The 24,706-nt window shown below is 43.2% G+C and overlaps 3 protein-coding genes across 3 annotated transcripts; all 3 read left to right on the forward strand.

The window, feature by feature from the left end:
- The first annotated feature begins 2,841 nt into the window (after window positions 1–2,841).
- Window positions 2,842–17,330, forward strand: prkcda (protein kinase C, delta a). The gene is made up of 18 exons (XM_071916497.2): window positions 2,842–2,967; window positions 6,336–6,465; window positions 6,634–6,833; window positions 6,929–6,995; window positions 7,542–7,698; window positions 8,272–8,303; window positions 8,546–8,631; window positions 9,337–9,466; window positions 9,553–9,653; window positions 11,199–11,295; window positions 11,454–11,584; window positions 11,996–12,169; window positions 12,294–12,385; window positions 14,718–14,780; window positions 15,400–15,538; window positions 15,679–15,867; window positions 15,996–16,124; window positions 16,278–17,330. The coding sequence occupies exons 2-18, from the start codon at window positions 6,357–6,359 to the stop codon at window positions 16,434–16,436; spliced, it is 2,055 nt and encodes a 684-aa protein (XP_071772598.1). The 5' UTR covers window positions 2,842–2,967; window positions 6,336–6,356; the 3' UTR covers window positions 16,437–17,330.
- A 461-nt stretch (window positions 17,331–17,791) lies between these two features.
- On the forward strand, window positions 17,792–21,817 carry rft1 (RFT1 homolog). Its single transcript, XM_071916498.2, has 10 exons — window positions 17,792–17,947; window positions 18,061–18,146; window positions 18,298–18,420; window positions 18,574–18,865; window positions 18,953–19,087; window positions 19,502–19,762; window positions 19,894–20,038; window positions 20,163–20,268; window positions 20,390–20,639; window positions 20,851–21,817. The coding sequence occupies exons 1-10, from the start codon at window positions 17,885–17,887 to the stop codon at window positions 21,013–21,015; spliced, it is 1,626 nt and encodes a 541-aa protein (XP_071772599.1). The 5' UTR covers window positions 17,792–17,884; the 3' UTR covers window positions 21,016–21,817.
- A 1,108-nt stretch (window positions 21,818–22,925) lies between these two features.
- mustn1a (musculoskeletal, embryonic nuclear protein 1a) lies at window positions 22,926–24,673 on the forward strand. The gene is made up of 3 exons (XM_071916539.2): window positions 22,926–23,368; window positions 23,492–23,621; window positions 23,988–24,673. The coding sequence occupies exons 1-3, from the start codon at window positions 23,360–23,362 to the stop codon at window positions 24,083–24,085; spliced, it is 237 nt and encodes a 78-aa protein (XP_071772640.1). The 5' UTR covers window positions 22,926–23,359; the 3' UTR covers window positions 24,086–24,673.
- The last annotated feature ends 33 nt before the right edge of the window (window positions 24,674–24,706 follow it).

The following is a 24,706-nucleotide window of genomic DNA, read 5'->3' on the forward strand; positions in this document are numbered from 1 at the left end:
TCATACACACACACAGCCTACTCAATAAGGTCAGATGCTTTCAGCTCCATTGTATATACTCTGCTTCTGGTACTCATCAAAGAATCATTAACTACTGAAGCCAAAAAGCTGCAAAATATTTTCCGAGCTGAACTTCCTCATCTATGGCTTCTTACCCATGATGCTCTATGTTGTGTGAATTCTACTTCATTGCCACTGACAAACTCTCACTGACATACTTATGGCCAGTTTCAGCTTTAGTCAGAGAAGGCAATGCAGTATCTGTGTTGTTGTCACGAGTTACAACAGCAGGCCTTCTCATCTTTCATAGTGCTATGTGGGTAGTGGATCACACGCAAAAAGGGAAAGATTTTATTGCATAATTGCTGGAGATGGTTTGATTTACGTATGTTTACAAAAAAAAGAGTAAGAGAGAGGAGGAAGAGGAAAAAATAACTATGTGTCCACTTGACTTTGGCTTGACATTTCTGGGTTTGCACCTTGTCTTGTGTTTCTCTGCAATCACCCTCCAGAGACCAGAGGGAGGAGAAAAGAGGTGTGGAGGGGCTGGAAGAATAGAGGGACACGCTCGTATGTCCCACTTTACAAACTCTTTGCAGCCTACACTGACAAGCCAATGTTACACCTATTCCACCTCCTTTTACAGCTTTAAATAGCCCACTCTCTCTCTCAACAGGACATATAGAGAAAAACACACACAGCCTTCAGCGCACTCCTCACCTCCGACTGAACATTTAGCATCCGTGTTATCTAAACACAAAGTCTGTGTCACGGTTTGCACTCTCTTGTGACCTCTCTGTCGTCTGCAACTATCTACGGAGAGAGAAGCATAAACACGCGTCAGCTGGGCAGGCAGCTGTCACTAAAGCAGAAGTCCGACGGTTTTCACAGTCTAAAAACTGTCTGAAGTCTTTGAGCCAGGACAGGAGTAGTCATCAGGGTTTTCATTACATTATAAGGGGCTGTTTTCCCTGTGGCATGACAGGGCATTTTCTCCAGTCATCTAGTAATCTGGCAATGAATCACCTAAAATAACATTACACGTCAAGAGGCTGTGCTGTTCTCATCCAGGGACAGTAGGGCTGAGACGAGCACAGGCAGGAGTGAGTATCAGTAGATTCATGTTTGTTGTAGTAGCATCATGGACAGGTGAGTGTCACCTCCCTGCACGGCTGTTGCATACTTGAATAGTGGGTTCATGCTTCTATCAGTGACTCTGAGACTGCATAGCTTTTCTTTTTTTTACCCTTGACTCTTCAGACTTTTCAGATCCTGTCCATTCTTCAAAGCAATCACCTAATGTAACTCAACAATTATCAGACCACTCTAAATACTCTCATTTGTCCTTAACATTACTTCAAGATCCAAATATATATTCTCATCGACCTATTTAAATTATAAAACTCCCAATTAAATCCTACCTTTTTTAACTTCATATTATCACAGTTCAGTTACACTACAATGACAAACCAAGTTACCACTGAGTGATGCAACTTCCACCCAACCATGACCCATCAGAGCCGTATATGTCAACACAGAGCTGGGAGACTCATCTATGTGGAACTACATCAGGCTTTCACCACTGCTGCTCACTTTAAGCTCTGCATGCTAAATTTAACATCCGCCTGTGTTGGAGCCTATATACGTCCCACGGGTGAATCCTGACATTGGGTATGTGCTTGTGTGTGTGTGTCTGTTGTGTGTGCAAGTTATGGTATAGGAAAGAAGAATCCTAGAGGCATGGAGTTCACACACACCTAGACTTCCTGCTCTGTCATGACTCAGAGTCTCCCTCTTATGTAAGTCCTGCTGGAGTGAGAGGAACGCTGACACACCTGTACCTTGTCAGCCTGTTGCTGGCAGGTTTCACCTTACAACAGTGTTTAACTTTGCGTGCAAACACACACACACACACACACACACACACACACACACACACACACACACACCCGTTTAATACCTCCAACCTGCACATAAGGGTTACTATTAAACTGCACTTAAATACTCATGACTCTCTCCTCATAAGCCACATGCCATTTCATGAATGTCATCATGATGAGAGCTGCTCAGTTGGCATAGCCTACAGCAAATGAGTTTATGCCCCAGCTCATTTGTACATGTACAGGGGCAAGGGGTGGGTGGTTCATGGCAGGCGTGATGCTCAAAGATCTAAAAAAGAGTGATCTTGGAGTGCTTATGTTAGTTTAGCGCAAGGAAAGTAGCAGCAGCTGCAGGAGCCAATTCTGCCTCCTCCTCACCAGCAAAACCTTGCTCAAACCTAAAAACTAGCAACCCCCGCAGCCTGCCAACCATGTGATTCACCCCCCCCCCCCCCCCCCCCATGCATGCACGCACACACACACACACACACACACACACACACACACACACACACACACACTTCATGTAAAAAGTCCAAGTCTCTTCCCCCACATATGCTACAGTAATCTAGGACACACTCACCAGCAGTGCAGATCTATATATTCAGCCAGTTGCCTGGAAAAGGTTTTCCAGCACAGCTGATCAAGTCTGGTCTGCAGTGAGGAAGCCACATCACTTAATTACCCAGAGGACTGAATATGCAAAATGCCATGCGTGTCTGAAAGATGCTTTGCGTGTAGAACAAGTGAATAGTCCAAACCTCAAGTGACACATCTTAAAAAAAAAGGTAACCACTGACAAAACCTTATTCAAAATAGGACACCTGAGTACCCAGCAACTACCCTCTCTCTCTCTCTCTGTGTGTGTGTGTGTGTGTGTGTGTGTGTGTGTGTGTGTGTGTGTGTGTGTGTGTGTGTGTCTCTGTTCGTGTGTGTACCTGGAAAACGTCACAGTCTACCGAGAAGACTGCGAGCGCGCGCCACTTCCTCAATCGACGGAATCACAGAACGAAAAAACGAGAGGAAGAGAAAGAGCAACTTTCACCGTACTGCAGATACAACACTATAGCCGAGTTTGCAAGACGAGGTGAGATTGCCATTTCTGTTACTTTTCTACGATCTTTTCACACACTTTGGATCCTTCCATCTGGAGTTTGCATAAACTTGTCTAAAGAGCAAACGGACCCCCTTCATCTATGGGGAGGGAAACTCTGGCTGCTGATTCTCTTACAGCCTCTCTGTCGGAAAGCGTAAAGCGTGGCCATAATGTAGGCTGTGTTCAATAATTTCACTATTATACACATCGTTTTATGCTACATCTCTCGCAGCTGTAACATATATAGAGCAATAGCTACAGTTTAGACTCTAGAAAGAGGTTATGCTTTAGATAGTTTTTCTGTGGTTATTATAGGCTACATTCAGTGTCACCAAGTATCTGTTCTGATTTAAATAGCATTTCCTATCAACTTGTTTAAGTAGTGAAGCCTCGCTTCTCACGCAAGTCAACTGAAATCGTCTAGCAGTCCTGCGCGAGGAATGTAGGCAGGTCAGGACAGCAAGTAGTGGGAGTCTCATTCTAGACAAAATGTTAGTTTTAGAGGACAAATTGATCATAAGGCTAGTATTCTTTTTTTTTTTTTTAGAAGAATACTTGGCATTTCTTGACCATAAAGGGAACTCGGTTGCAAATGTTTTTGAGTCAGAAAGTTTGTGACATCTGCGTTCAACCAACTGAAGTTCAACCACATCCTATTGAGACAGATGCAGCACAAGACAGATGCACTGTCCTCAGGTTGATGCTGATTTGTCCCAACAGTCCGCACGCGCGCGCGCGCACACAACATGTGCGGGGATCAGTTGCACCGTGTGAACCAATTTGTAACAGCCGCCCGGGGCATTGTGTTGCCCTCCGTGTCACAGTGTGTGGTCGTTATCATCTGACGTGAAGGTTCAAAACTAGTTACAGTCTGTCCATATCCGCTACACTTTCACTACCTGGATTCTAGCTGTGTGTGTGTGTGTGTGTGTGTGTGTGTGTGTGTGTATATGTGTGTGTGTGTGTGTGTGTGTGTGTGTGTGTGTGTGTGTGTGTATATGTGTGTGTGTGTGTGTGTGTGTGTGTGTGTGTGTGAGAGAGAGAGAGAGGGAGTGACCGATAGAGAAAGATATGGGGGTGTTGAGGCGATGTTCACTGGGGGGTATCTTTGGTTGCATGGCTCAGCGATATCTCTCTCTCTCTCTCTCTCTCTCTCTCTCTCTCTCTCTCTCTCTCTCTCGCTTTCACTTTATTTCAATTAACTTGGTAATGTGAGTGTAAATCTTATATAGTGTCCAACCTACATGCTTGAGAGAGACTTGACTACTGCATTATACACTATGCGTATAATAATATCTGTACACTTTATTATGATTATCTACACACACACACACACACACAGACACGCAAACACTTTCATCCCCTAAGAATCCAGTGTGTTAAATTCCATGTTTTCTGTTGTACCGATTACATAGCTTTTAGGTTCAGATTCTAGGTGTTATAATAATTTTATTTAGGCTTAATAACACTATTTGCTACGCGTGGCAACAAACAACAAACACACTTTTCTTGTTTGAGTTGGTCATGCATGCAGGTATGAGGAAGTATGTGAGGATATATATTAGTCAAGTGGAAATAATGCTGTAAAATTTTGGAGGAGTATGGGACATAAGTACTGAATTTAACAAACAGGACTAATCGAAACTGCACATGTACAGTTTGCTGGATAATCAATCACTACTGCCCTCAATCGCACAGTGAGCTTACTATTGATTAGCACCCAAAACTCTGACATCACGGCTCACAGCAGTAGGAGTGAACATGCCCCTTAGTGCACACACTCTTTCTTCCTTGATTTTATTTGCTCTGTTTCTTACTTTTCTGGTCTTGGTGTGGGCGGTTATGGTTTCAGGAGTGTGAATACCATCTAGGCTTACTGTGGAGCTGTGCATGCTTGTATTTGGATTAGGGACATGTTGAGGCTCGCTCTGGCTCAGCAGTGTAGAGAAATACCTCCATTATTGCAGCTACAACCATTCAGAAACCACACACTGGAGAAAAACAATGACAGGGAAGCTCATGTGTGGCAGAAGGCTGAAGTACGTTACCGGCACAGGTGACACTGTAGCTGTACTATTAGATATAGGGCTTGGAAATAACCAAAAATGCATTTAAAACAGCACAGGGAAAAGGTTTGTAGGGTTTGGCCAACAGATGAGGTAAATAGGTGTCAGCTCTGCATCAGTGTTGTGCACACAGAAACTGGCTCTCACAGAGAATGTCAAGGCTTTGTCAACAGCACATTTTCAGTGACAATATGTCTACACAAGCACTTGATCATGCCCGCCGTGCAAACTAGGGCCCAGCAGATATTGACCTTTCACCTATATATCACTATCAGCATATAATGCACCAATATAATTTGCCCAAAAATGAGATTTTAGCACAGAACTGGAATTCCATTTTAAGATCAGCTTAAAATGCAAAAACCCAGTAGAATCGATCATAGTGGTTTTGAAGATGATGATGATGATGCAGGTGCTACCAATTGTTTTTGGTCAAATAGGCTCCAATGTTTTGTTATAATTATTCTATAAGAGGCATATTGGGAGCATAGGTTTTCTAAGGAGAGTCTGTCTTCAGTCCATCCACAAAAGAAAAACTGAAACTGCTGGGCACAGTTGGGCATTATTAACCTACCAACGACCAGCATTGGAATGAGACTCAAAAATATGCGCATTGCTGTCTCACACTGCTCTCCCTGACTGTTTGACACAAACAGGTGTTCTTGAGGGAGGTGCTAAAATGTGCTGCGTCCTTCCTGTAAGTGGGTGTGGCTCTATTGAAATGTCTCAAGGTGAGATTCCAAAGTACAAGAGTAAGCACAAAGTCTCAGTGCAGCCCGTGCCAGACGTTTGTCCCTGTTGGGAATTTTACTGTGGTTCAACAGTAGCTATTTTGTCTCTGCCAATATAACCATCTGTTGTTGTTGGATGTCACTGCACACGGCTGTTTTTGTGAAGTGTAGGTGTCTGACGGGTGGGATGTCTGGAATATGTACACATACATTGTTTCTACAAATCTGTTGTACTGTCAATTGAAGGAGCATTATCTTATCTCCTCTCTCTTGGTCTCTCAGTGCATAAAGAGAGTACATATCACGTAGACCTACAGTACTTCTCTTTGTGCCTAAACGTCAACCAGCAGTATTGATGGTGGCGGTGCATGCGTGTTTGCAAGTGTTTGTGTGTGTGTGTCTGTATGCAGTATAATAAGTTTACGCTAACATAAATGTAGCTGACTGAAATTCTGATTCATGATCTAGCATGCATATGGCCAGAAGGCTGTGTGTGTAACTGACATGTCAGTAGAGATAAGTGTAGCAAGGTAACCCTCTGTTTGTCCGTGTCTGAGAGCAGGTGACCCTGGTACTCGTCCCCATGGCTCCTTTCTTGAGGATCGCCTTCAACTCCTACGACCTGGGCGTCCTGCCCCCCTTGGCCGACTCCCCCTTCTGTGCCATCAAGATGAAGGAGGCTCTGACTACTGGTGAGAAACTCAATGACAGCCTACACCAATTTGGAACAGAAGTTGTGCTTTACCACATAGGCAGCCTTGTCATGGTATATTAACAAGTCTGTCATTTCCTTCCCATTTCCCATTGCTCGAAACATTAAAAACCTTTCTCCCTCCCCCCCCCTCTCTCTCTCTTCCTAGAGCGGGGTAAGACCCTGGTGCAGCGTAAACCCACCATGTACCCGGCCTGGAAGGCCAGTTTTGATGCCCACATCTATGAGGGCCGTGTGCTCCAGGTAATGCTGATGAAGACAGCGGAGGAGCCTCTAGCTGAGGTCACTGTTGGTGTGTCCGTCCTTGCCGAACGCTGCAAGAAAGCCAATGGGCGCGCTGAATTCTGGGTAGGACATCAGAGCTCGGTCTATGTTCATGCAGAGCCATATCTCAGGCGCCAGTGAGTAACTGTGTGTGTGTGTGTATTTGTCTGTGTGTTCAGGTGGATCTCCAGCCTTCTGGCAAAGTGATGATGGCAGTGCAATACTTCCTGGAGGGAGCTGATACAGGTAAAAGGAAATAATGGAAACATTCTCTACTTTCTTCTGTTCTCTGCCTTTATTTTGTGAACTTTTTCCGTAATCTAGATCCTTTTCAACAGATATCTGTCTGCTCTGTTTTCCTCTGCTTAACACTGGTTGTGTAGTCAAAAGACAGTGACAGGGCAAGAGTAGACATATTGTTGAGAGAATGGGTGAAAAGTATGAACATGGGGAGCGTTCTCGCCACTTCTACTTTAGCACTTATCAAAAACCACGTCACTAAATCTTATCTTTAGCTTGACAGCCAATGTCCAATTTGTCTGATTTTCATTCTTTTCTTTTATCTCTCACCCCCACCCTGAAAACACATAACTAACCTCTCCTGCCACTTAGTCAGTGTTGTTTCTTCTTAATCTAATCTCATCACTTAGAGGCATTCACATGAGCGATTCCAACGGAGTCCCTGTAGATTATCATTAGGGTTATCAATTTGTGACTTATACCAAATGACCTTTGATTTCACCCTCCAGCGTTGTGGGATGACCGATCTGTCTTTCTCTGTGTATCTGGTAGAGAGTAAGCAGGCTGTGAAGGAGGAAGAGGCCCCAACCATAAACCGCAGACGAGGGGCCATCAAGCAGGCCAAGATCCACTTCATAAAGAACCACGAGTTCATCGCCACGTTCTTCAGACAGCCCACCTTCTGCTCTGTGTGCAGGGAGTTTGTCTGGTCAGTCCAGCCGGCCCCTCAGCTCTGTAAACAAAACTCTGCAGCAGCAAATGGGAAACTCATAAACCATTAATCTAATGCACTAGAGCACTAGAGAGGACTCCAAAGAGAGATTAAATAAATCATATTTAGACACTTGCTGCTATCTGGCAGCATTTAGACTCACTGTCCGAGTCTGAGTTGGTGTTTGTCCGAGTGAGTTAGAGGCCCTGTTTGTGTGTGATGTCATTGACACCATTATTCTAGCACTACCCACAAAGCCAACTGTCCATTTAAATTGTAACTTTTATCTATGACAACGATTATGTTCCTCATCCTTTGATGGCTAAACACTAGTCCTACTTCTACTTTGAAGCCCACTCTGGTCTCAGGGGAGAGAAAGTTCAAACAAAAAGGAAACCTTGATACACACATCTCCATGGCTCTACTGCGGATGCACATTATCACTGACAAATGATTAATCAGCGAACCATTCACACTTTGTTTCAAGTCATCATTATTAACAGCCGTCAATAATTAGCTGATCAATGAATGATACTAAGTGACTCACTCACGTTGCTTTGTCTCCCACAGGGGCCTCAACAAGCAAGGCTATAAATGCAGACGTAAGTGTACAATAACATTGTAAAATCACACTGTGCTTTGTACAATAGCTTAAAATACTGTGCATAATATACAGTATACATAGTATATAATATATACATAATATATATTAAAGAAAGTGTATTCAACCACGAATTGAAATATTTCTTTTCACTGTACTGTTTTATTACCTGGGGCAATGCACACCATGTGCTCACCTACTGGATCAAAGTTACAGTTTTCTTTCATCTTTACTCTTTCTCAGAATGCAATGCAGCCATCCATAAGAAGTGCATTGACAAAATCATTGGCAGATGTACCGGTACAGCTGCCAACAGTCGGGACACTGTGGTACGTAGCACTAGTTTACTTTTTCTTCCATACATCTGCTATGAGCGCTCTCCATATGTCTCCAAATGTCACATCGATTTGGGCTTCTTTCACTCTGGCTTTTTCTATTGCAGTGATTAAATTGATAGGGTATCTCTCTCTAACATTGCGAACTATGGTGGTGACATCATTGACGTAGCAGACTTACCAATGTTGCTGAGTAAGAGTCTAATGGAAAGGCAGACACCATTCAGGTTCAGCAGCCAATAAGATGTAGTTGCTCTCAGTGACCATCAATATTCATCGATAATGACGATCAAAGGCCAGATCATCCAGATAATGATTACAGTGTATGTTCAAGCACACGCACACACACACACACACACACACACACACACACACACACACACACACACACACACCTGAATGGTGGATTGAGTGGGGAGCTTAGTGGGTGTGAAATGGGTGGGGTGTGGTCTCAGAGAGGCATCTTAAATCACTAGAGGCAGACCTGGGAAGAAACAAGGAACTTTGGATCCATCAGCTTGGCCTCTTCTGGGACAGTATCAGCTGTGAGAGGGAAGAGAGGAGAGGAAAGAGAGAGGAAGACAGCAAAAAAGAAAGATGAGACAGGTGCGCAGGGCTGTGAAGTGGCGCAGGCCACTTATTGTGATCCCTCTGCCACCGGTCATTCTTGGAGGTGATGAGTCCCATTTGTCCCCGCAGTTCCAGAAGGAGCGCTTTAAAATCGACATGCCGCACCGCTTCAAGACCAACAACTACATGAGCCCCACCTTCTGTGACCACTGTGGAAGTCTGCTGTGGGGTCTGGTCAAACAAGGCCTCAAGTGTGAAGGTAAGGATGTGCTGGAGTTAATGTTGGAGTGGTGTATGAGTGAGAGGGTTCTTGTGTCTGTAACAGAGTTTGTTGTTTTGTTGCAGATTGTGCCATGAATGTCCATCACAAGTGTCAGGACAAAGTAGCCAACCTATGTGGGATCAACCAGAAACTACTAGCTGAAGCACTTACACAAGTCAGCCAGGTGAGTTACTGTAAGCTGTAAGTGTGTGTGTGTGTGTGTGTGTGTGTGTGGATTTGCATTAGTGTCAGAGAGTGAGCTCAAGTCCAAGTCAAGTATTTGAAGGACAAGTTTGAGTCAAGTCTCATACAGTCTGATTAAATCACACCTATTTCAAAGACATTAACAGCCAGTTTATTCTTTTGTTTTATTTAGCTGTTAGTATATCAGGCATTGGTTAAATAAAATGATAATATAACCTAAATGAAGGTATAGATAGGAACAACAAGTGTAGATAAGCACTCAGTACCTTATGCTAAGGTCGATACTGTCCTGCAGAAAATAGGAGTTTTAAAGTTTTAAAGTCTTTGTAACCAAATACTATTACAAATGCCAGAACATTATTTATGTCATAGTCATGTGCAATCTAAACAGATTAAGGCAATAGTAAACGTGTCGTCCCACACAAGTGATGAAGTCCCCATCCAGGCCAGTCAGTAACAAATACGTTGTTTAGAGCTGTAATTGTAGTTCCCCCTTTGGCCAGTCAGTGTAATTTTAAATGCTGGAATGCAGCGGTGAGATGCATCATTTCTGGGTTTTGTCAAAATTGGATCAGTGGTGTCTGAGATATTGTGCGTGACACATGGATGAGCGAACAAATGATGTAGTGCCCACCCTTTAGGCTGATCAGTTTAATTTTGAAAATGTGAGAAACCAGTGGTGAGATGCATCATTCCCCCAAGTTCCAGCAAAATCCAACAAGTAATCAAATGTAGTTTTGTAGTGTCCCCCTTAGGCCAATCAGTGCCATTTTGAAAATGCTAGAAAGGAGCAATGGCATGCATCATTCTTTGCATCAAAATCTGATCAGTGGCGTCCAAGATATTGTGCGCGACGTATGGATGAATGAATGGACGGACCGGGGCCGACCCTTCCCCCGATTTCATTGTGGGGACAAAAACACCTCAAACATTTTAGACAATGCAACAGTGCCATTATTTTACAGACATTCATTCAGGAGTCACTAATCTAGAGTCCAAGTCCTGTCTGAAGTCAGTTTGCATGCTACTTAAATGCCACTTGAGTGGGTGTTGCAAACTCAAGTCCCAATCCCTGGTGTGTGTGTGTGTGTGTGTGTGTGTGTGTGTGTGTGTGTGCGCGTACGCATGTACACACCTTGACAGAAGAATTGTTCAGTGTGACACCTGACCCAGATGTAGTTGTATGGCAATGGGAACCTGAGCTTGCTATCCTGGTGTGTTTAAGGACAAGAAACTGGCCTGTTGTGGCGCTCCCAGTTCCCCTTGTTCTCCTTTTTACAGACTTCTGGTTCAAAACCTGCAGTGTGTAGTGTGAGGGACACTCACCTCGTTATCTTGGACCATTGTAACTACAGTCATGTTTTATTGAAATTACAGAATGAGACAAAAAAATATGTATTGGCATTGGTTACACCTCACCTAGATGATACTATAGCTGTTTTCTGTGTTAAATCTTTTCATACTAGCTTCCCGTCTTGCTCTTGTGTGTTTATTTTTTTCTTTTTCTTTCTCTTCTGTCCATCAGAAATCATCCACTCGCCGCTCAGACCCAAACCTGCCTAATCTGCCTGATATTGGAATCTATGATGAGGTTAACAAGAACGCTGGTCTGGATGCCAATGGTCAGTGTGTGTGTGTGTCAGTGTATTTTTCTGTGTGTATGTGTACTTAGGTGCATGTGCGTGCATCATGGGTTCTATACTGTTAATTATGTCTGCAGAAAAAGATGTGAAAATGTCATGTTTTAGATGATTATTGGTCGTAATTGTTTGTCCATTAGACGGTGGTCCCTACGGCAGACTATGGGAGGGGCCCAGCCCGCGGCCCGTGTCCCGTCTTACCCATCTGACCCGCATCAACGTGGACAACTTCGTCTTCCACAAGGTCCTGGGAAAGGGCAGCTTTGGCAAGGTACACAGCAAAATGTCAGTGTTAATTTTACTCTTGAGAGTGTTAAATATCAACGTTATGGCAGTGTTCGTGTAAGTCCACACACCTATCAGAGTTAACTTAACACTGTTAGATAGTTTTGAACAGCTGCCCCAGAGCCATGTCAGATCTGTCAGTGAACAAATAACACTCCAATCAACACTTGTCAACTCCAAATAATTGTCACTGAAAACACTGGAAACTAGAGTCTGCAGATGAATTTATTAACACCTATATATGTTTCAAAGCTCTGCATCCTTAATCAGACAGAAGCCAAGTGAAGTACGGATATTAATCATGTATTACCTGCAAATGAATGCAAATCATTCTCCTCTCCTCTCCTCTCCTCTCCTCTTCTTTTCTCTTCTCCTCTCTTCTCTTCTCTTCTCCCAGGTTCTCCTGGCAGAGTTGAAGGGTCGTGGAGAATACTTTGCAGTGAAGGCTCTGAAGAAAGACGTGGTGCTGATGGATGACGATGTGGAGTGCACCATGGTAGAGAAGAGAGTCTTGGCCCTGGCCTGGGACAACCCCTTCCTTACACACCTTTACTCCACCTTCCAGACCAAGGTAGCCCTTCTCCTCTTTGATACCGATCGTTGTCAGTCTTCCTTATTCCTAATTGGTTACACCTCTGCTCTACACCGTTCCTTGAGACTGTGTCCTCAACACTAACTGTGAAACTTGTCCACAGGAGCATCTGTTCTTTGTGATGGAGTATCTGAACGGAGGAGACCTGATGTTTCATATTCAAGAGAAAGGACGCTTTGAGCTCTACAGAGCCACGTGAGGACCACCTGTCATACAGATACACACACATGGCAGATAAAAACACACACAGACTGGTATCATTACTCCGCTCACATGCTCATGTAGCGACGCAGACACACACACACAATCAATGCCGTGATGGAAACCAGATACTCATAAAGAATAGCCTGTGTTTATTCTCTCTCTCTCTCTCTCTCTCTCTCTCTCTCTCTCATTGTCTCTCTCCCTGTTATGTTTTTTTTTTGTTTTACACAATATACTGTACCCTGATGGATTGCGGTGTCCATTAACTGCTGCTCACAAGTAGACTGGCCTTGTAAGGAGTGAGAAGCCCTTTGTGTGTGTGTGTGTTTGTGTGTGTATGGAGAGGGAAGGGGGGGTATACCACCCACATCTCTATTCATTACTCACTGGGAATCCTTCCAGATGAAACTATTTTTTCCTCTCTCTTTATTTGAGAGTGCTAATCTGTTATATTGGTAAAAGAAAGCGTTGTGACGTCCAACACATTTCAGCTGTGCTACCACCAGCTGAAAGGAATCAAAATTGTCACATTGCCGGTGTTTACAGACCTCACAGAGTATCATGAAGCAATTTTCTTAGCAGGTGCTCTGAGACACACAAATTGTGCTTTGAGCCGCTAAACAAAAAAAGGTTCAAGATGTGATGTGGTGTTTTGGAACACAATCAAAATCTATGCTTTGCAGCTGATTCATAAAATTGGAAATAATTTTCTTCATGAAGCATCTTTGCACTAAATTATGCTTTATCCACCCCGAAACAGGGCAGTAATATGTTGAAGGGTTTTAGGATGTTATGTGCTGAACTTTGGGAATCAAAATTCACAAATTCATGGCAGAAATGTACCTGCATTGACAGTGAACAAGCTATTATAAGCACTAGTCAACTAAATTACATTTGTACACAGGGAGAAATAAAGACAGAAATTGCATAAACTGTTACAAGTTAGTTTAGTAGTAGTGATTTGAAGCAGGAAACAATTGCAGGAAAGTTAGTTTGGTTTGATATCAGATAGTAGAGGAAAGAGACAAAAGAGATGTATAGTAGATTTGTGATTTGTGTTGCCCTTCACTGCCCACCTTTCTTGCCAAATTATAACTTCATCCTGGTGTAGAACCTAAACAATAGAAACTGAAACTCTGCTTTGCAAATACAAAAATTTGAAATAAGCGGGCTGGCTTCATGTTTCAGTATCAACACACCTATAAATACATTTACCATTATTTTCCCATAAACCCCAGTACACTGCTTGTTTGTACTGATTTCTCGGTTTCAAAACTCAGTTGTGGTGTTTAAAGACACTCTCCTAATATTGTAGTCTGACATGAGGTCTTCTGTAGTTAAACTGGCGGTTGTTAAGCTGCGTCTTGGGCCCATGGAGATGACAAGAGTAATTCTCTTCTTTACACACACTGTGGACACCCGACCCTATGTTGGCATCCGCTAAAATCCTCCTCACTCAGCGACTGTGTACAGCCTGGATGGATAAGTTACCCTGAGGGAGCGAGGTAGAAAGAGAGAATAATGACTATTTCATCTTCTCCCACTGCGTTAATCATTATCCAAAACTGTCATAGTGGAATGGAAAGTATCTCCTGGGTTCAGTTATGCAATATTTTTCCTTAGGCAGTGACTGAACTGAGTTTCCAGTGACGTCTTTATCAGCTCCAAAGGCCTACCACTGACCTGTTGACCCAGTGCCATAGATAGACTGGTCCATCTCCTCTAGTCTCTACACAGCACAGCCCATTTACAAACCCTTACTTACATCTCAAGTGCAATATCTAGACCTCCTTTGAAATGTCCCTTGTTCTAATAGTGTTGTTTGTAGAGCAGGTGTAAGTGTGTGTGTATGTATTAACTCGTTTTATGAGAGCTATATTAAAAATCAATTGCCTCGAGTGAGAGGTACTGAGTAGATATAACTCGACATAGCCTATTTATTCCTCGTCTATTGGTCACTCACAATGAATGCCTGGGTTAGAGTGGCGGCTACTCTATCTGCTCTCAGGGCTCAATCTGTTTCACCTGACACAGATGACAAGGGAAGCGGGTCAGAGATAGGCTAATCCTTCGTCCGACAGCGGCTCTCGGGTTTCACATTATGAGAGCATTATTCACCTGTCTCCCACTCCATACAAATGTCCTGCTCAATAATTCAGCTCCACGCTGAACAGAGTCTGCGGCGACACCAGTGCTCGGCTGCCAACTCGGTAGTGAGATAGCTGCAGTGTGGTGGCTGTAGCTTTCCACCCAGCCCGTTTTTTTTTGGGGCGAGTGGTTGACGTGTGTCCCTCCCTGACCCCCTTTGTTTCCTTCTTTCCAGGTTCTACTCAGCTGAGATCATTTGTGGTCTTCAGTTCTTACATTCCAAAGGGATCATCTACAGGTCAGAGCCAAAATTGCATATTACGTCTGGATGTTACAGTAGATACACTTCAACAAAGACATTTTTGTGAGCTTGAAATTATACGGTTCTCTCTGGGTGGAGTGCCGTTCTGAGATATTGAGCTTCAAAGATTTGGCATCTCAGCTGGAAAAACTCTTATGTACATTCTCTCATTTATTAACTATTTAACCCCCAAAAAACACTATAAAATCATAAAGTAATATTCCAAGATCATTATACAGCAGTTAGTTCCGGTCGAGTAATTTGATTGGACAGGAGGCATTCGATGAGTGCTGATATACAGTAGGTATAACAGCGCTGGCACGTTTTACTACACGTATCACTCCGCTTTACAGCTGTTCTAAAACAGTTTACGTGTCGCTTGGCAACGCTTGGTAGTGGAATCCTGCGGGAACTGTTTTTGTTGGCAGAGATGAATAAAAGACAAAAATCATAATCTGTTGTCTCAAGTTACCATTACTTGATAAACAGCTTTGTTTATAGAGCGGTTGTATAAAAGCAGATCGAATCAGATAGAACTTTATGCTTCCAAGCTCACAATTTATCATCATACTCAGCACTACTTTTTCCCCAATTCTGCTTTGATTGTTGTTTCCAGAGATCTTAAGTTAGACAATGTGATGCTGGATCATGAGGGACACATAAAGATAGCCGACTTTGGCATGTGCAAGGAGAATGTGTTTGGAGAGAACCGGGCCACTACCTTCTGTGGCACTCCTGACTATATCGCTCCAGAGGTACAGTGCAGATACACTGTCTTGTTCTTGAGCAGTATTTGAATTTGCAACCATGATCTGTGTTTTATCATATCAGTCTGCCCGAAGATGAGTGTCTGACATGTCATGCTAATTTATAATGCGATGACGTTGCCCCTCAGATCCTGCTGGGACAGAAATACTCATTCTCAGTTGACTGGTGGTCATTTGGGGTGTTGCTGTACGAGATGCTGATCGGGCAGTCGCCGTTCCATGGCGATGATGAGGATGAGTTGTTTGAGTCCATCCGCATGGATACACCCCACTACCCTCGCTGGATCACCAAGGAGGCCAAGGACCTGCTGGAGAGGGTCTGTACCATGGCCTTTTAATATGCCTTAGTATCCCTCCGTCTGGGTCACAGGATTTCTGTCACTGCCTGCACAAGAGGGAGCAAATCCCTTACTTACCCTTACTTATATTGTTTGTCTCCCCACAGACGTTTGAGAGAGACCCCACTCGCAGGCTAGGAATTGTGGGTAATATTCGTTCACACCCTTTCTTCAAGACCATTAACTGGTCAGCCTTGGAGAGGAGAGATATGGACCCCCCCTTCAAACCCAAAGTGGTATGTTCCACACATGTTGATTCAATCAGGATTAGACTGTGATAAATGTAAGATATGGATTGGTTGCTGTGTTTACGTCCATCTATAATCTGATGATCACCTCTTGTGTTTTATCATGTTGCTGAGATACCGTGTGTTTCTGGTCAATTACAGAAAGCACCCAACGATTGCAGCAACTTTGACCGGGAATTTCTCAGCGAGAAGCCCCGACTCTCCCACAGTGATAAGAACTTCATAGACTCCATGGACCAGTCGGCTTTCGCTGGCTTTTCATTCATCAACCCCAAGATGGAGCACCTCCTGGAGAAGTGACGAGCAGGCCCTTTGGCAGCTCCCCAAACTGCTCTCATGACAGTAAACCAGGGTTACATCACTACTGTTTATGGGACAGTTCACTTAGATGTGCTTTCTGTCACATGATCAAACTTTCAAATGAGTGAGCTGCTCCACGTTCAGTATTTGTGTGACCGTTTTTAAGCACAAACAGTCCTCCTTGGGTACGTGTAGAAATTAGTAAAACTGTACATATTGGTATTATTGTGTTTGTGTGCATGCTATCTTGTCTAGATGTTAAGGCCTGTATGAATAATAACTATTAGGGCGGGAGGTTGAAAATCCTTACATTCCACTTGACGTCACAGCTACCATCCGCAGCCATTTTGTGCCCCTTTTGGTAAGTCGATTCAACCCAACTGGGGATGCAAAATGATGAGAGGTAAAGAAACCTATAGGCATACATTGTATACTCTAAGTGTAGATTGTGTGTGCGAATGAGCCGACTGCATGTTCAGAAATCTCACACCAACAAACCCATCCATCTCTCAGTATAGCTTATCAATGAATGTTAACTAATTTTGAAAGACCTGACTGAACTCCTGCCTTTGACTGGTTAAATCATGTCTTACTGGCAGAGAAGAAGAACTTGTGGTTTGTGTGGTTGACTAAACTGTGCCATGTAAAGAACAAAGTTAAACAGAGCAATAGCAGGTCTTTCTGCTATATCACAAGGTCCTGTCTGTAGATGGGGGCAGATTGGGTGGAAAAGTGCAGTAATGTTGTGTGACTGGGTAAACATGAGTGGGACTCGCTGAAATGCTGTATATAGATAATGTATATGTATATTGTTGTAACATGTATATTGGTTCGCTAAGGATGTACTTTTTTTTACTGTCTCCATCTTTTACATCTAATTAAAAAACCATCAACTCCCAAGTCTGCTGTGCTCCTTTTGAATTGCTGCTGTGCTCAATAATGACATCAACATACACTTTAAAGCATAAGATAGCTTTTGATAAACAAAGCCCTCAGAAGGCAGCTGTGCACACACACCTTTACTGAGAAACTATTAAATATTTGCCTGTAGGATATTTTAATTCTCTGTATAATGTACTTTTGTATGGGGTCATGCAAAGTAAAATCAATCCAGTATTCCACCATGCAGTAGATTATCAGAAAGATTCATACGCCCCCTAGCGGCACAAACGCCAGCATGAAGCTTCGGACGTACCTGACGTGGTGACGTGTCCATCCGTACAGTGTGTACGGAAGTGGAACAGGGACCTGCTGCTGTGAAAGGACCTCACATTTGTTCAGGAAGAATTAGGAGCTACAGTTTTAGTGACGGTTATACAGTATGGCGGTTTCGTAGCGACCACGTTGGCGTTGAAATGATTTTATTTCCCCTGCCTGCGGAACGAGGTGGATAGTGAAATTCTCGCTGGACAAAAAAAAAGCTGCCAGCGAGTCGGTGGGACTTCAAGATGAGCTCTCAAGATGTACTGAAGAATGCTTCCACTCTTGCATCATATAATGTATTGCTGCAGGTAAATGGACACAATACTGTAGGTCCAGTCTGAGCTAAAGTCTTCTACCTACTTCTACCTACATTTGTCTTGGGTGATAAATGATTAATACGGCTGTCTTGATCATATCTCAGGTGATGTTCCGTGTGCTCACCTTCTTGCTGAATGCATTCACACTACGGTTTGTGTCCAAAGAGCTGATTGGGGTAGTCAATGTCAGGTAAGTCTGACAGGTGCTGTGATGGGAGCAGAGTACCAGAAGCCAGAGGAGAAAGAGCACAATGCATCCTGACAGGACTGTAGATGTAACCTTTGTGTGTGTGTGTGTGTGTGTGTGTGTGTGTGTGTGTGTGTGTGTGTGTTTCATGCAGACTTACACTACTGTACTCCACATTAGTCTTCTTGTCCAGAGAGGCTTTCCGGAGAGCCTGTCTGAGCGGGGGATCTGGGACAGGCCACAATTGGAGACAAGTGATCAACCTGCTGTGGCTGACGTGAGTTGGATTTACAACAAGGATCGCAGCGGCTTCCACTGGCCAAGAAAGACCAGACTTTACACATGATACACATGGTGATTACACATGGTGTTTTCCTGTGTGTCTGTAATGAGTCTGTGTGTGTCTCTCCATCCCTTTCCCACCTCTCAGCTTGCCGCTCGGTGTAGTATGGGCGTCCCTGCTGGTCTGTGTGTGGCTGTGGCTCTTGGAGGTCCCAGATCCCCAGACTATCCCTCACTATGGCCCCGCTGTGGGGATGTTTGCCTTGGCCGCAGTGCAGGAGCTGCTGGCCGAACCCCTCTGGGTCCTGGCTCAAGCCCACATGTTTGTCAGGCTGAAGGTGGTCGCTGAGAGCTTAGCAATGATCGCTAAGTGCTTAATAACTGTGGTGCTGGTGGTGTCTGCTCCTGAATGGGGCCTGTACATCTTTTCTGCTGCTCAGGTAAGAACTGTGGTTCATTATTGCTTTAAATACTTCTTTTGTACTGTTGATTTTAAGCATTTTTTTTTAAGGTATGTCTTTTCTTAGCTGGTGTACACAGGATTCCTGGTGCTGTGCTATGCTGCCTACTTCCTTCGTTTCCTGGGCTCTGAAGAAGCCGCCAAGACGTCTTTTCCTCTGCAACATGTTGGAGAACTGCTGATCTGCAGAGCTGATGGAAAGGTAGCACTTACAACTAAAGCTGCACCTCAACTCAACACTACACTCTCACCACTGTCTATTCAGTCCTATACCGGATATTAGTGGGATAATGTTTGGATGTTGCAGATGTCTTATTTTACAGTGAAATACATAACCCAATTTCCCCACAGGGATCATTCAAGCTTCATCTGATCTGATGTATTGGATTTTTGTGACACACAGCTGTAACATCTGTAATTATGTGTTTCACCAGAGGGGTTAGAGCCAGGCTTCATGCCTCTGGAGCAGGTATGCAAGGTAGTTTTGGCAAGGAATAGCACTAAATCAGCCTGTGGGATCAAACCGATGACCTTCAGTTACAAGATGTACAGTTTAACTACTAAGTCTATTGTCCCCCCCCCCCCCCCCCCCCCCACTCTATTGTTGTGTTTGTAGCCCTTGATTGACTGGACACTGGCCCGGCTGACATGGAGCTTCTTCAAGCAGTCCTTCCTGAAGCAGATCCTGACGGAGGGTGAGCGTTACGTCATGACCTTCCTGAATGTCCTCAGCTTCGGAGACCAGGGCGTTTATGACATCGTCAATAACCTGGGCTCCATGGTGGCACGCTTCATCTTCCTGCCCATCGAGGAAAGCTTCTATGTCTTCTTTGCCAAAGTGCTGGAGAGAGGGCGCGATGTCAAAAGTCAGAAACAGGTCTGAATCTTGGAAATTGAACCAAACACTTGAAATTTTAGACCTTCCTTGTGAATGGCTCGGCATGGAATCTTTGTTGGTTCTGACATTTTATGTTGTGGTATTGATTCTCCGTGTGGATTTGTCCACAGGAGGAAGTCGCTATTGTAGCAGAAGTCCTGGAGAGCCTGCTGAAACTGGTGCTTGTGATTGGTCTGATTATCACAGTGTTTGGTTACGCCTACTCTCACCTGGCTCTGGACATTTACGGCGGCTCTCTGCTGAGCAGTGGGGCAGGTCGGTCCGCTACAACCCAAATCATAGGAAGCACAGAAATATTAATCTGGTTCTTTGATGTATATCTGAAAAGTTCTGTTCTGTTTGGTGTTGTTAGTCATGGTATATTTAAATTTTGTTGAAGGGCCCACTCTGCTGCGATGCTACAGCTCTTATGTCCTCCTGCTGGCTGTCAATGGCGTGACAGAGTGCTTTGTATTTGCTGCTATGAGCCAAGAGGAGGTTGACAAGTGAGAACATACAAATACACACACACACACACACACACACACACACACGCACACAGTTTCAATGATTATACAACATGAAACCTGTCAGTTGACCTGTTTTTTTTTTTTGTCTTGTCTTTAGGTATAACCTGGTGATGCTGGCTCTTTCTGTGTCTTTCCTGTTCCTGTCCTACATGCTGACATGGTGGGCTGGAGCTGTTGGTTTCATCATGGCTAACTGTCTGAACATGGGCCTCCGCATCCTTCACAGCCTTCTCTACATACACCGCTACTTCCAGTCGAGTCCATGGAAGCCCCTGCGAGGCCTGTTGCCCTCCCCAGTCCTGCTACTCGCACTTGCCCTCAGTGCAATTGTCACTGCGCTCTCTGAGGTACCAGAAAAACGTCTGCTTATTGGCCACTTATTTTCTGAATATGAACTATCATGTTGTTATTTTATTCATTTTAAGTCATTTAAGTCCATTTTCCTGAAGAACAGCGATCCAGAGATTGTCATGAATTGCTGTAGATTATCTTTGTAATCTATATGTTGTCTCCTGTACAAATCAATGTAACTTGAGCTGCTGTATTCTGTGGTTTCAGGGTGTTTTCTGCTGTGACAGCGGCTGGTTGCTAAGACTGGCCCATATCGCCGTGGGAGCAGTGTGTCTACTGAGTGTGCTCGTAACTGTTCTTCTTACGGAGACTCAACTTATTCGGTTTGTGAGGACTCAGCTCTTACCTCAGTACAGAAAGAAACACACTTAAATCTCTCTGGAAATGGGTGTGTTGGACTGGAAGCACCCCTTCACTTCCACCTCAAGCAGGAGAGATGACACCCACTGGGCTGACAGTTGCCGGCTGTGCTCAAAGCAACGAGACAGCAACTCCTGCGAGATCTTCAGTGTGTGTGTGTGTGTGTGTGTGTGTGTGTGTGTGTGTGTGTGTGTGTGTGTGTGTGTGTGTACGTGCACACTGCGTTGTGAGGGCATGATGTGGATATGTCACACTGGATCATTCCTGTGTTGGTACATGCAAGTATGAAGAAGACATGTCATGAATGTTTTGGGATCCAATCCTGGGTGAAGCAATATGGACCTTGGTCACAACAGTTGTTCTTGTTACTGAGTCTAACCCAATCTATCCTGGATAAACAAATAAACTAAGGCAATATGATTGACATTTGCTGTAAGTGTTAGATTGAAATGAATGATTTAAAAAAAAAAAAAAAGTTGGCTATGTTTAATTAGCCCAAAAGAACTGCCACACTAAACTAGAACTGTGTGCGTGTGTGAGAGAGAGAGAGCGATAGAGAGAGATGTATGTGAAAAGCTCTGTTTTTAATGGCTAAATATTATATTTTATAAGTTACATAAACACAGAAACACTGATAGTCAGTGGACAGTGGAGTCACAGCAACACACACACACACACATACACAAAATGACACATGGGAGGGGATGGGATTCATTTTCTGAAATGGTTAATTGATGATTTATTTTTTTGTTACATGCTTTGGCAATACTGTTTGTTTGTAAACTGTCATGCCAATAAAGCACACTGATTTGAATTTCATTTAATTGAATAGAGAGAGAGAGAGAAGACCAAAGCTCATGGAGACTTCAATACAAATGATTGTAAAAACATACAGACAAAATAGTGATAATTTCTTGCCTAAATATTGACATGTAGAAGGAGCAGAAATCCAGGTTTTTCATAAATGCTTTTTACCATTTTGGAGGAGTTCTAGCTGCCGAACACATTTCAGAAAAAAATTAATGTATAGTTGAATGTATAGTATAGAGAGTTATCTCTAGTATGAACATTACAAAAGATGAGATGAAATACGGTTTCTGATAGATGTAGTGCCTACAGTAACCATGGCCCCTTACTCAGGGTCTATATTATGAAATTATTAATCAAATTATTTCCTGTTGATCAGTTTAGATTTGAGTTGATATCAGTGAGCCACCAAGCCTCTGTGTTGTAGTTTGTTTATGAAAACCAGATGTGATTGTTTATGTATCCTCCATACCAATACTGTCTTTTAGGAATTCATTCATCTCATAAAATGTGATGCCCATAAGTCTGTTTGCATGATTTTTCTTTTTGACATGGTAACAAAGTTGGGATTGAGTCTATTTTTTTACAGTTTGCCTAATTATATTTTAAGATTACAAATGTTTGGTAACATTTTCTATGTAAAATGGATAACTCCTTTCATCTGCCTCTCAAACATATGCTTATCTTTATTGCTCATGAAGGAAATGTTCAGTTACTGCTGCTGTTACATTTTTTTATTGCAACAAAATATATTTTCTAGACTAACTCCAGAATGTATCCTTTAGCATGAGTTTGCACATTATGTACACTTGTTATGCTTTTTGCTCTGTCCTAAAAAGAGAGATGTAGCTCTGCTTTCCCAGATTTCTCAGTAATTCATTGGCATCTGGGGAAATAGTCTCTGGTTATTTGTTGGTCCTTCCTCTGTACACAGTGCTGCTGAAATTAGGGTCCCTAAGGGCAAAATAATGATGTAATTATGGAAAAGAGGCAGGAAGGGGTGGGAACGACATTCTTTTGATGGAGTGCAATGCATTTCTTTCTCTCTTGTTCTGTTACTTTGAACCTACTGTATATGTAACTAACTCTGGCATGGTGTAAAGTTTGTCAGTAAGCTTGATGTCTTGAGACAGCTACATATCAAGGACTTTGGAGTCAGATTTGTTCGGCTACATTACCAATGCTGGTAGAAAGAGAAGGTTCAAGAGAGTGCAACACAGAGGGATGGACTGTATTTGTCATACTTTTGCCCCTCTGGAATTTAGTTGGAGGAATGTAGCTTTAACTGAGCCAGTTTGTAGCAGTGATCTCATCATTCCCTAATGAAGCAGCAGGGAAGACTGCACACCATGAGAAAAAACAGAACCAGGGAGAAAGACAGAAAAGAGGAGGAGTCCACACTGAGTCTCTCACTAGCCTTTCGAGCAGATTTATAGTCCACTGGAGAATCACTTGTGTATATATGTGCATGTTTGTTGGGCTGGACACACAAGAGAAAAGGAGGGAAGGCTGACAGAGGGAGGAGAATTTCCTTATCTACTCAAGCAACATGTCTCAAGTAAGGACACTATTTGAGTTCTAAAACAGATTCATTATCTCATCATGTTGTTGAATGGAGTTATGGAGTGCTAGAAATCTCAGATGTCTCCTGTCGTCTGTTTTCCTGCTTACCGCTCTTCAGCCAGGTGAGGGAGAAGATGAACAAGTGCAGCGTCCCGAAGTGAGAGAAGAGGACCTGCTTGGAGCAAAGGATAAACTGGGGACAAGCGGGGCGGCGAAGAGCAAGACGTTCGAAGTAATGGAAGAGTGTGGTGAGCGCCAAACACTTCTCATGGCAAAGTGATTAGTCTTGCAGGTGAAAGTGTGTGAGGAAACAATCTCTTGCAGTCTGCATCTGGTTAAGATGAAGTCACATTTCTAGAGCTAAACAATGGCAGAGACTTTGTGTGAGGGGCGTTTCTTATGATGCAGAAGTTTCCACTCCATATACAGAGGGGCAATTTAAGGAGGGTTCAGATGAAGGGGAGACTCCTGTCAAACAGTGTTCTCCCTCACCCAATGGGACGAAGTGTGTGTGTATTTATACAGAGCATATCCACTGTCTTATATAATCCTTCTTACTGCCTCATTAACAGAGTGAAATATTCATAGATCCTTGTCTGTCACTTTATTCACAGAGAAAGTGGGTAAAGCCGCCCCTTCTGTGTTCAGTGGAGTGAGGTCAGGAGCAGAGACCGCTTTCAACAAGCCCTCAGCTCGACCAATAAGGAAGTAGAAGTCTTTCTCTGCCATCCATTGGACAGCTGGTTTCAGTCTGAAGTTATGCCATTAGGGTTTATTATTATTATTTTTTTCCTGCTGTACTTCTGCACCTTTCATACAGAGGGAAAAACTCTGCTTAAAGCCTCTTTTTCTGTGGATTCATGTTCTTTGTGAAAGGGTGACACGTTTTTTTGCACTCAATACTGTGTGGTTGTGGCACTCTTTTTTTTTTTTTTTTTAAACTTCTATTGTGTTGATGAATAACTTTACCCCCACTATTCTATATGCACACATTTCTATAATTTGACATTTTGTATTTGACATTTCTAAATACATATCTTTTGCTAATGTAACTGCTGTTTCACTTTTCACCCATAGTTTTAGGGTGCAGGAGTAGAAAACCACAATGTATGACAATGCTGAATACTGTACCAACAAGAGCAAAACATCTGTGAGCTTTAGATGCTTTTCTTCATCATGTCAAAATCTAAACATTATACTCTGGTCTGCACAACTGTATGCCTGGACTGTGATGGTCTGTCAAACAACAACAATCTAAAAGTAATTTCTGTAAGATAATCAATAAAAAGCTTGGACACTACATAAATGTGTTTCAGAACCTTCTGTCTAATCC

The sequence above is a fragment of the Centroberyx gerrardi genome, chromosome 5 (assembly GCF_048128805.1).
Source record: "Centroberyx gerrardi isolate f3 chromosome 5, fCenGer3.hap1.cur.20231027, whole genome shotgun sequence".
Lineage (NCBI taxonomy): Eukaryota > Metazoa > Chordata > Actinopteri > Beryciformes > Berycidae > Centroberyx > Centroberyx gerrardi.

What these genes read in the sequence shown, in the direction of transcription:
- prkcda (XM_071916497.2), top strand. Translation starts at nt 6,357, where the DNA reads ATGGCTCCTTTCTTGAGGATCGCCTTCAACTCCTACGACCTGGGCGTC. An exon ending in ACAAGGCCTCAAGTGTGAAG is followed by an intron (nt 9,467 to 9,552) that starts GTAAGGATGTGC and finishes GTTTTGTTGCAG; the next exon opens with ATTGTGCCATGAATGTCCAT. An exon ending in CCAAGGACCTGCTGGAGAGG is followed by an intron (nt 15,868 to 15,995) that starts GTCTGTACCATG and finishes GTCTCCCCACAG; the next exon opens with ACGTTTGAGAGAGACCCCAC.
- rft1 (XM_071916498.2), top strand. Translation starts at nt 17,885, where the DNA reads ATGAGCTCTCAAGATGTACTGAAGAATGCTTCCACTCTTGCATCATAT. An exon ending in ATCAACCTGCTGTGGCTGAC is followed by an intron (nt 18,421 to 18,573) that starts GTGAGTTGGATT and finishes CCCACCTCTCAG; the next exon opens with CTTGCCGCTCGGTGTAGTAT. An exon ending in AGCCAAGAGGAGGTTGACAA is followed by an intron (nt 20,269 to 20,389) that starts GTGAGAACATAC and finishes TCTTGTCTTTAG; the next exon opens with GTATAACCTGGTGATGCTGG.
- mustn1a (XM_071916539.2), top strand. An exon ending in CGAAGTAATGGAAGAGTGTG is followed by an intron (nt 23,622 to 23,987) that starts GTGAGCGCCAAA and finishes CTTTATTCACAG; the next exon opens with AGAAAGTGGGTAAAGCCGCC.